Source organism: Melanostigma gelatinosum (assembly GCF_949748355.1).
Source record: "Melanostigma gelatinosum genome assembly, chromosome: 4".
Lineage (NCBI taxonomy): Eukaryota > Metazoa > Chordata > Actinopteri > Perciformes > Zoarcidae > Melanostigma > Melanostigma gelatinosum.
Window position 1 is genome coordinate 17,754,178 of NC_136637.1, and position 11,051 is coordinate 17,765,228.

Consider the following 11,051-nt stretch of genomic DNA (forward strand, 5'->3'; position numbering starts at 1 on the left):
CGGAAACATGACTCCAAAATAATGCTACTGTTCCTTATCTGCTGGAATGTGTAATTAAGAAACTGTTTGTAACATGTTACCTTTTAAAGTTGATTTGGCTAACTGTATGCCAACTCAGTGTATAAACTGGTTTCATGCTGCACTGCCAAGTGGGAAAAACATCCGTTGATGCAGGTTTTAAGTAAAAGACCATTTCAGTATTCACTGAGCAGTAACGTCGACATTTGACCAGTGAATTAGGAGTAAACTAGAACATGAGATGTGGGTAAAACTTTCTAAATATTTGAAGGTCCATGAGCTTAAATAACTTTAATTGTCACATTATTCCCAAATGTCAACAAATTAACTTTCAGAAGTTTGACATTGATTTCAGAAATGAACGCAACAAAGGCATTTCAGAATTGAAGAAAAAATATTTTATTTCTTGAGCAGTCCAGCTGCCTGCCATCTTAACTTCACATTCAACACATGCGATATTTACAAGACACAACATTGTCGCAGTAATCTCAGGCCAAATACTATCTTTGGTGGAAATTGTGAATCGTATTATACAAGTTAGAATTGCACTTTTTGTGTAAACAGATCCACGCAAAACCAGGATCACAAGGGCGGTTCAGTGGCTATGACAGCTGTGCAAAGTCTTCAAGTGGATTTGAGCGCAGAAATCCAGTCTAACAGCATTGTCGGTGAGACAGTGAAGTGTAAAGTGTTTTGACAGTCATCTCAGCTTTGAATGCAGTTGCACTTAAACAGAATTTTCTTGTACGCATCATTGCCCAAAATTCTAATAGCGTGGTATAAATAAAGTGCAGGTAATGGCCCAGTGAGGAAAATGTAACAATAATCCCATCAGGTGGAAATGCTCAGTGCGCTGCCTATAGAGCAGCATGTCAGATCCTGATGATCAGCTCTCAGCACGACGGACTAAAACATGGCTTCACTTTTGCATTATCCGCACTTAACGTTATTGTTTCTGCCGAGGATTTGCATTTGGGTCTATTATCCCAAGGCGGTGCCCGGAATGATCATCATCAGCGGCCTATTCACGCTGTCTCAGAGGTAAACAAATGACTCCAGCAGTGGGTGTCGAGTTTGACTAGGACTTAATGTGCTTTGCCCTCTCCCCTGGCAGCAGCACACAGTTCTTTGTAGAGGTCAGAGTAGATAAATCTGGGGTAGGAGTTGTTCTCCATCAGGCTGTAGGCTTTCCGCTGAGCTGCCAGGAAGCTGGTCACAGTGGGCTCATGGAGGGTCTGGACGATGGCATTTTTTGTGTGGAAATCCAGGTTTATCTGTGACCAAAGAAACAGCCATTATGAGCCTCTGACTTCCATTTGTAACAAAGAATATGTTGTGTATTTATAAAGCGTGAAGCACATGAATTCTGATTTGGAACAGGAAATGCTATAATGGCAGCAGTTACCTCTTTGGGAGCGTCACTTTTAATGAACTCCTCGTAAATACTGTTGGCCTTGGACGCCAGCTCTGTGTGCGACGTGATGTTCCTGAAATCCTCACAGGCTGTCCAAAACTCAATGTTCTCTTCGCAGAACTCAGACTTCAGAAAGATACAAAACACAGTTTTCCCGTCTGTGGGAGGGGGCAAGAGAAGAAGAAGTGTTAAGAAAAGGCGGGTAACATAAACCGAGAGACGTTGTTTGCTCATCAATGTAAAGTAAGTGAAAAGCCATTACAGCTTTTATTTGATTGAGGCCAATAAAGTGCTTTCATTTAGCCCAGTTACCGTGTGACCTTTGAGACCCTTTTATGTACTCGTGCGGTGAATGATGCTTACATTTATGACTGAGTAGTTTGTCAAGTGACTGCGCCCATTGTTGCACGTCATCAGCAGTCGGCCTGAGGGGAGAGGATACAGAACGTATTGAGAAAATTGCAGCGGAGAAGACTTTAAAATGATGAACAATACACTTTTGCAAACACTCCTGAAAAAGGTCATTTTTCCATTACATCAACTACATTCATTATACATTTATCTGTAAAGTTACTTTTGATTTACGATACAGTGTCCATGCTGCAATTGGCGTTTCATTTAGAATTCAATAATTGATTTTAGACATAAAACAGTCATCTGGTTTAGTTTTATTTAGTCCTAAAACAAGCACAGTGCAAAAAATACACTAAATAAATACATTCAATAGAGTGTGGATGATTGGTCGGCAAAATATAGTAAAATAAAATAAGGTAAATTAGATTATATACAAAACTTAATTTAAAAAGTAATGTACAATTTAATTATATATTTAAAACATAATAAACATGAAGCACAAACCAGATGTAAAGCAGAATTGTGACATAATCCTCAATATATAAATTTCTCACCTGTAAGATCTGTTTTTAATTAGATGTAACATCGACTGGGAAGTGTTGGTCTTCAAGAAAAATCCTATTCTGTGCCTCCAGTTTTTCCTCCTGGAAAAAAGGAAATCACTCATCAGTATTTTAGGCAAGTGTAACTCTGAGCAACATCTTTTTTCACAAGGTCATCATAACCCACATCAGTTATTAAACAGCAACTTACGTTATCCCCTTCCTCTCTGTGGACAGGTCAGTGGGCGTCATACAGTCAGTGAACGCCATGCTTTGGGATGACACACAAGCAAGATTCTCTCTCATGGTTCAATCTTCTCTCCTTCTCCCTCTTGACTTCTCAGGCAACTTTATAGTTTCTCTCTCTCCAGCCACGATCCGGATTGTGACGTGCGAGGGGCGGGCCTCTACACGATTGGATCTTGCAGTGTATACAGTGACTTGCCCCGGTATGACTCTCATGCCCTGAGGCATTGGCAGGCTTTTACTGCAATAGCATTCCCTCCCTAAGTGTCCTGCGGGCTTCCATTTGTAAGTGAAAGGTCAAGATGCGATGTACATTGCAGACGAGATGCCCTTATTCCTAAAATTAAAAAAGAAGAAAAAAAAAAAAGTGGCAGCGGTTAATGCAACTCCATTTACAGTGAGTTTCTTTCTTATTTTATATTTTAAGAGCATTTTGCAAAAGTGCATTAGCTGTGATATGTATCCCTTTTCTCAAAGCATTCAATGCCTTAATTATTTTTCAATTTGAAAACAAAGTATACTCTTAAATGAAACAGCACCCACTACACCCCCCACCGTTCAGCCTTGAACGTGCCTCTTCTGTTTCCAGGAGCTGTTCTCCGTCACATGTCGCCATCGCTGATGTACAGTTGATTCATTGTTACTTGGCAACACTACCTACAGTGTTCATATTCAATAAATTGGTCACAGCGGATGTGTGATGATGTCATGATGAAATATGTCAGGTTGGCATAAAGATGATGCAATATCCTCTTGCCTCTATGAGTGTCTGGGGAAAAAGAAAATATGGGCACTGTTGAATGAATTGTTTTATAATCCTCTCGTTATAAATTCAGTTGATAAAAATAAAACCGTTCGGACCATTGTTTTGTATTGGTATTTAAGTCGACTTGTGATCTTTAGGACAAAAGAGGTTTACATTCTTGGGTAAGACGGGGTTGGATTGGTTGAAAAGTTAATATGTCGGTTTACCATTTTCAACAGCACCTCAATAACTGTATTTCAGAGTGTAAACTAACGCCTGAAACCATGACATGTTGATCAGTCAGTCAAGGAATTGACCATTTATAGCAAAGAGTTTTAGCCAACAGCTTTGCTGTTTGAGGGGGCTTAAAGATCGCTGCTAGGAGAACTGATCCCCCGTCAACAAACACATGCGTGAACATGATATATTATTAAAGTGAACAATACCACAAGCGCCAACACCATAGGAGGAGGTTAGAGGGAGCGGTGTTGTCACAGGGGGTATCAGCAGACACAGAAGTGTCAGGATATCAAGGTACACCTGTATGAATGCGACTCAGATTGTAAAGGCCGAAACAGCTGATACTCATCAGCTGACGTAAGGGCAAGTTCAGTGCTCCGTCGGAAATCTTCCAGTCGCTGACAGGCTGTCGAAAGGTAGTTTTACGTAACCCAGACATCTAAGAAATGTAACCGTCAACCAGTTATAACTGTTTCAACCTGGACATGTACAAGTCTTTCGACTGTATTGTTAAAGCAGTTATGTTTCGGCCACTTGAGGGCTGGAGAACGTCAATAACAAGCTGAAAAAAATACATACATTTGAGTTCGCTTTTTCATCCAAGCGACAAATCTAAGTCCAATATTCACCCTCGTGTTGGGTCTCTTGAGCTGCTAGGCTTTAGTAACCAGCTACATGGCTCGTAGTTAGTTATAAAACTACAGCTACCATCGTGCACCAGAGGACGCCATCCACTACCTAATACAGGTGTAGAGAGGTTTAACAAAGTACGAGCTTCCTGCCCTGCTCAAAAAAGGAAAACCGCTGAGAGGACACATGTTGAAGACCAGTTTGTCTGACCCTTATAAGATCGTCAGCTGACATGGCAGATACACCTTCCAGCTTCACGATGGAACCTTTTGGGACTCAGGAAGACTGTTGCGTACCAACAAGTCCAATGAAGAGGAAACGGACGCTGAGGTGTTCACTGATCCAGGTCACGGACAAAGACCAGATGTTGCTTCACGCCATGACTTGACTTAGGGTCAGAAAGAGTTTGTAGTCAGGTCCTACAATTCCCCTCTTTCAGAGAACAGTTATTTAGAAAACTACAACTACCATTGTTCATTTAAGTTTAACATCCAGGACTCAGACAGAGAGGCGAGCTAAGGGTTAACATAGCTGACAGTTACGAGAGCTGTAACATGCAACGTCCTCCCTTCAATAAAACTTTATAAGCAGCATTACAAGTTGTAATCACTGTAGTTAAGACACTCAGTCCAGTCACTCACTGACTGCGCATTCCTTTAGAAGTAATGTTCGCTTGGTTTATCGAAGCTCTTTTTTGTTGTTGTTGCTAAAAACAGCCTACAAATGCTGCTGGAAATAGAATCGCTGCAGAACTCAATTAGCAGGCGTGAAACCAAAAAAACGACTTCAGTCACTTGACATTTGATCTATTTCTAATATAATCTCTATAATGAATGCTGTGTTACTAGAACACTAATAGCACTTAACTAAAACCAATCTTTTGGCTAAAAGTGTTTGCCAGGTCTTGAGGGGCAAACTAAATAACCGTCTGAAGAATATTCTCTCATAGTGTCACTGTTCAGGGCTGAGCTAAGACTCAAGAGCAGAGACCGACACTGGAGACGAGGTAAAGTTGGAAATCAGGTCTTTTACTCAAAGACCAAAAAAATAATAAACAAAAACTCAAAGCGACTCCAACTGGGAGCGAGCCAAAAACCAACAAAAAGGCAAAGTCATAAATCATTGAATCAACACGGGAGACACCAGGAGCACAAAGGGAAGAACAATGACGATCTGACAACCGAAGCAGGGAAAACAGGGGAGTATATAAATGTGGGGCGATAAGAAGATTGGAGGCAGCTGGGTGGACCGGGCAGGTGAATAGGATGAGTGCAATCAGGGGAAGCACACAAACACACACACACACACACACAGATAGACGATGAAACCAACAGGATGTTACACATCGGTCATGAACCAGTTCACGTTGATTAAAGTACAGCTGATCAGTTTAGTAACTTAAACATGCTCGATGTCATGTACAGACCTGTGTTTTGTACACATGTAGCAGGGTGGCAAATGAATCAAATGTGTAATTGTGGTTAAGCTGAGACCTGCACGTCGGTTTTTTGTGCCAATTAGATGAGTAATTCACATCGTTTTCCCTTTGCACCAGTGTTTTTCATTCCGTTACAGGTACAATTTGTCTGCATAGTGATTGGAATGAATAAGTCTTTGTTATGATGTGTTCTTTAGTGGCATTTCAGTAACAAAAGTGCAAAAATAAAGAAATTTCAACACATGATGAATGCATGCTCTGGTTAGCTGAGCAATCATCTGCACACTGTTTTCAAAGTAATTTCCCGTCAGTCTCTGCTTGAGGAACGTACCTTTTTAAGCACTGTGAAGTCCTTGTTCCAGTAACAATGCAGTTTGACATCGACATCATATCCCAGAACAACTAAAAGGGCATTTCCATTTAGGAACGGGACAATATAAAGCATAATCACAATTTGTTCTAGATTATCTGTGCCATAATGCATGTGCGTCACCTGCTGTGTCGTGTTGTGATTATCACTGGCCTCCCCTCCCCTCCCTCCCTCCCTCCCTCTCTCTCTGTTGCACCAGTACGGAGCTCTGCTGGCTGAAAACATGGTGTTCACCCCGTGTGTTTATTATGATGTGCAGACTGTGTGTAAGCAGCCGTCTGTTTACAAGTGGATGAAGAGCAGAGCCAAGTTTCCACTGAAGCACGAGGTCTGTCCAGAGGGCCTTAAGCAGAAGGTGATTCCCAGCACAAAGTGTTCAACTTTACAGAACCACATTATAACCCGCACAGGAGAAAAGCCTTTCAGCTGCTCACTAATTATAGAGGGAGACATCTCCAGGAAGACCACACACAAAAAAATAAACAAGGCCGATGTCAATCGATGTCATTCTGAAGTTGTTTGGAAGTTATACTGATATTTCCTCTCAGTATAAAATGTGAACAAAATTAATTTCTACTGTTACAATGTAATTGTATTGTAGATTGTACTGAAAGATCAATAGAGCGACTGCGTCCTCTTCGACTGGTGGAGTTTGTCACCTACTGACCAGCTGGGAGTCAGCCTTTGTGTCGGTAACGTGAACTTTGATACCTCGACGACCTGTTTCCTCCTGGCCTCCTTTCACTACCTGAAGTGGTGAAAGCTTGTGTTGTGACTTCACGGTGACCTTGCTTTCCCGTATCTTACAGTGTTGGGCAGGTTAAGACAAGAGCCGTGGACCGCTTTCGTCTGGCAAGGCTTCGTCCTGGGATGGCAACAGTTCTCCATAGTGACTGATATTATGTTTGGGGTGTTTTGGTGTTCCAGCAGGCAAGTGACGTGGGTCACAGTACATACAGTAAAAAAACGACACATCCTTATTTATTCATTTGTTTATTCATTCTGTCATTTATCTTCTTAGAATGATAAAAAAACAAAGAATACATAATGCTACTGACAGTGGTATAACTGAAATGTGATTGATTCAAAGGGTGATAATGAGTCAGTCAACAACATAGGACAGGAAACTAAATACAAGAGGATATAAAATTGCTCTGGGGCCGGCCAAATCCAGTAAAAGTGAGACCAATAAAATGCAATATCAATAAACACAGAAACATTCCCTCAGTTAAGACAACACAAGCTCGTAGTCAGTCCAGAAATGTAAAAGAAACCACACACAGACATGCAAGTCAGCTGAAGGGACAATGGACTTACTGTTGCGTGCAGCATCTATAACTGCAGCCAGTCATATTTTTTATCATTAATTGTAATGTGGTTAAGGAGATAGCGTGACATTTTGGGAAATCCATGAACCCACTTTCTTGCAGAGAGTTACACAAGAAGATTCATACCAAACGCACATCTGTCTCATATCGCCGCAGTGTGTAGGATTTGGCGGGCACGCTAGCAGTGAGGTTGCAGATTGCAGCCAACTGAAACTTCTTCTGTGTGCCAAGCGTGTAGGAGAGCTACGGTGGCCGAAGCGCAAAACATGAGCAGGCGAATGGCCTGATGTATCGGAATTGACATCTCAACAACACATATTTTCATCCGTTAAACACCACACTACTCAAAGAAGATATTTAAGGGTTGAGTCTATACATTCTGGCTACACATGGACATTTTAAATGGATCTGTTTTTGCCAACATCAGAAATGATGGACGAGTACTGCAGGCTGTCAGTCATTATGTGGGTTATAATTAAGCACATCTTACTCAGGCCATAAAGTAGCCGGTATTTCTTTCCACACGGCATTCATCATGTGCTGATGACAGCTGCTCGTCTAGCTGAAGGCACTCTCAGCGCTACCAAGTCGTTCTGTGGCCTCGTCTTTGGCTTTCCTCCTGGTGGCTCCAGCCAGTTGACATCTAAATTAGCAAAGCTTCTAACAGAAAACCATCAGCTGCTACATTTACTGTAAATTGGATTAGGGTACATTTTGACAATAAGTGGAAACATGATTGATCGATAGGTTTCATTTTTCTGTACTCTCTCAAACGGCCGACAGTATGGCCAAAAATGTGCATTTGCCAGCCAAGCTTAGGCGCTTTCCAGGGAATCATGAAAACTGATTGGGAACTATGTGCAAACTCAATAATGAAATGACCCATCAAATGTCTTGTGTAATGGCGTGTTTGAAAATAAATGATGTAAGGTTTCACAGGGTTAGCAGCTTCCATGCTGAATGGCTTTAATTTGATGGAAGAAATGAGTGTAACTCACATGGATCAAAACAAGCAAGGCTGAGGTGGTGTGCAAAGGGAGACGGTGAACAGATCAATATCACTGTAAAGGCAAGAAACACATGCTCGAGCCCTGTCAATGCTGATGCATTTTTAAATGTATTATTGTGCAGCTTATCAAATGTAAGCAACTGGCATTAAATCACTTTGTAGTGTCACTTACGTTTGAAAGATTCATTGAACTTGTGGCATACATGTTTTTATGGAGAACTGCAGCCATCTGCCTGTTCTAGTTTTGGCTTGAAATGCATGATAGGGCCAAGATTGCACAACAATGAATTCCAGCCCTGTAAAGGTGTGTATGTGTCTGTGTGTGTGCGTGTGTACGGACAGGGTAAGTCGGCACAGAGAGTACACACACAAACCACAGAGGAACCTCCCTTTTAACAGAAGCTGGCGGTAAATAATCGACAACGGCCAAGACACGAGGACTGATTGATCTGTTATGAAGATGCAGGCTACGCCCAACAGTAATGTAGACTGACAAATATATACCCAGCAATTATAAGGGTACACCTCATGACAACAAGGTTTTTTTTGCAACAGTTAAGCATTGACACAGCGTTTGCACTCATATGTAAGGCGTTGTCTCAGCCCATTCTCAAGGCACCCTTTAGCATCTATGTGAGACGCACCGAGCTTTCAAGTAATTATAATGTCAAAAACCACACAAGGTGGAAGAGAGGGTAGGTGGATGGGTTAAACAAACGCTTTGAACCCGGAGACCAGTGTTTGAGATGGGTGCTTGTGTCCCAAAGGATTGTTGAGATATTCAGAAGTTCGGGTTTTCAGCACTTATGTTAAGTTTGTTTTACTTATTTTGAGCCCCACCATGAAGTCTATCCGAGACCTAACTCAGTGATTTTGTTGCCTAAATGAAGTCAATGTTTTTGTTTGAATTCACAATGTTCACCACGTGTTTAATGCGACCGTACGCGGAGCAGCACAGTTTGACGTGCCGGGCTACCCAGTGCATTAGAAAGCGACGCTTATAGGGTAAAGACCACGCATCAGTATGTGACGAGTCGTGAGCATTACTATGTGACACCTTGGGGGGTGTTTGTTGTCTCTATTTCATCCAACGTTGCCGACAGTATACTCATAAAAGAAGCACATAATTAAGTTGACACGCTGTGTAATTAATCACAGATTGCAAATGCTCTACAGTCCTGCAGCAGTCTTGACTGCTGACAGAATGTGTTTGCGTCGACAGACACGTAGAGAAAAACAATCGTTGTTGCCATGGTAATAAGTGTACCTGCTTTCTTACCTGCTGTTGAAGAGTCTGACAAACATTTTCAATCAGTAATAATGAATGGGTTCTTTGCAAAAAGTTATAGACTGCTAGTGCAAGTTTACAAAATTTATACACAAGCAAGTTGGGAATGCCCTGATCCACCCACGGTGCACTGCTACCTACAATGTTTAGATTTTTTCGTGATAACATGTTAGCTCACCAATCCATTGCTCTGGTATTTTACCTCAGCAGTCCATTGGCTGACATGGGATGGTCACAACATGATCTCAGAAAAACATGTGGAATGGCAAAGACATCTTTACAGTGCATTACATGGCGGTGGCAAGTAATGTGTTAAAACGAATATGGTGAACTTCAAATTTTGTAAGAAAAGTCTCAGCAGAGATTTTCTTTAAAATATATTGTGGGTTGTGGTCAGAAGACATGGAAGAGCCTGTATCTTACCTTTATACCCTTTCCCACCAAAATGAGCACGTGTACACCGTATTTTTAAAACACAGGAAAACCCACTAAGAATAGGCCAAACACTCTTTTAATTTGTTTCATTGAACAGTTCAGAGAAAATGTCATTGTTCACAATGACTCATAAATAAACTGGAAGTCCAGGCCTTCCTGTTTCTAAAACAGCACATATCACTTACCACTAATTTTCGAGCCAGCACATGCTTTTCTGTGACAACACAAAGGATAACAGGAAACTGCAAGCATATCGGATATCACTGGGATCATGGCAATTTGATGTAATGCATAAAAAAATCCAAAGCACGCTTATGCTGGGTTTTCCTTTCAATATTCTGTGACGAGTATCATCATATACTATATATCTGCTCTCACTTTCTCACTTTGAATGCGCCGTCTCCAAAAGTAAAATGCTGAAGATATTTGAATATGAGAGAGCAGGAGCGCTATTTATAAATAACTGTCCTGTATATATACTTCATCACTCCTTAGGATGGAGTGTTGAGTCTTGTCAACAACTGCACTGTAGTTGCTTCTCCACAACAATGAAACCACCAGAACTTGGCACAGCCTGTATGTTTCCATGCGTATGCAGTGGAGTATTGCTTTAAACATATAACAGACAATCATTATGCAAACATGTCATATATTTTGTAATGCGATGTTTTAAGATCTATTTCACTAGAAGTGTGGTGCTATCTTCTTTAAACAGCCCATTTGACAAAATTTGCAAAAAGCTGTAATGTGACAAATACTAGTTCATGCAGGGACTCTAGTGTGTGTGTGTGTGTGTGTGTGTGTGTGTGTGTGTGTGTGTGTGTGTGTGTGTGTGTGAGAAACTAAAAAAGTTTCACTTTATTCCAAGAATACAATTTAAATAATTTAATGTCGTTCAAATGACTAACATTTTAACAATCACTTCAACACTGCAAAACACTTTGTACTCAAATGGTGATAATTAACAATAAATAATACACTTTTTAAACTTTTA

At 41.0% G+C, this 11,051-nt stretch overlaps 1 protein-coding gene across 1 annotated transcript; it reads right to left on the reverse strand.

Moving 5' to 3' along the window:
* Window positions 1-506: 506 nt before the first annotated feature.
* rgs2 (regulator of G protein signaling 2) lies at window positions 507-2,636 on the reverse strand. Its single transcript, XM_079267076.1, has 5 exons — window positions 2,540-2,636; window positions 2,341-2,430; window positions 1,796-1,857; window positions 1,424-1,590; window positions 507-1,292 (listed from the first exon to the last, which is right to left on the reverse strand). The coding sequence occupies exons 1-5, from the start codon at window positions 2,632-2,634 to the stop codon at window positions 1,104-1,106; spliced, it is 603 nt and encodes a 200-aa protein (XP_079123202.1). The 5' UTR covers window positions 2,635-2,636; the 3' UTR covers window positions 507-1,103.
* Window positions 2,637-11,051: the final 8,415 nt, after the last annotated feature.

Coding starts and splice junctions, on each gene's coding strand:
- rgs2 (XM_079267076.1), bottom strand. CDS start 2,634: ATGAGAGAGAATCTTGCTTGTGTGTCATCCCAAAGCATGGCGTTCACT. Junction 1,858..2,340: donor ATTAAAAACAGATCTTACAG/GTGAGAAATTTA, acceptor CTCTCCCCTCAG/GCCGACTGCTGATGACGTGC. Junction 1,591..1,795: donor CAAACTACTCAGTCATAAAT/GTAAGCATCATT, acceptor CCCCTCCCACAG/ACGGGAAAACTGTGTTTTGT.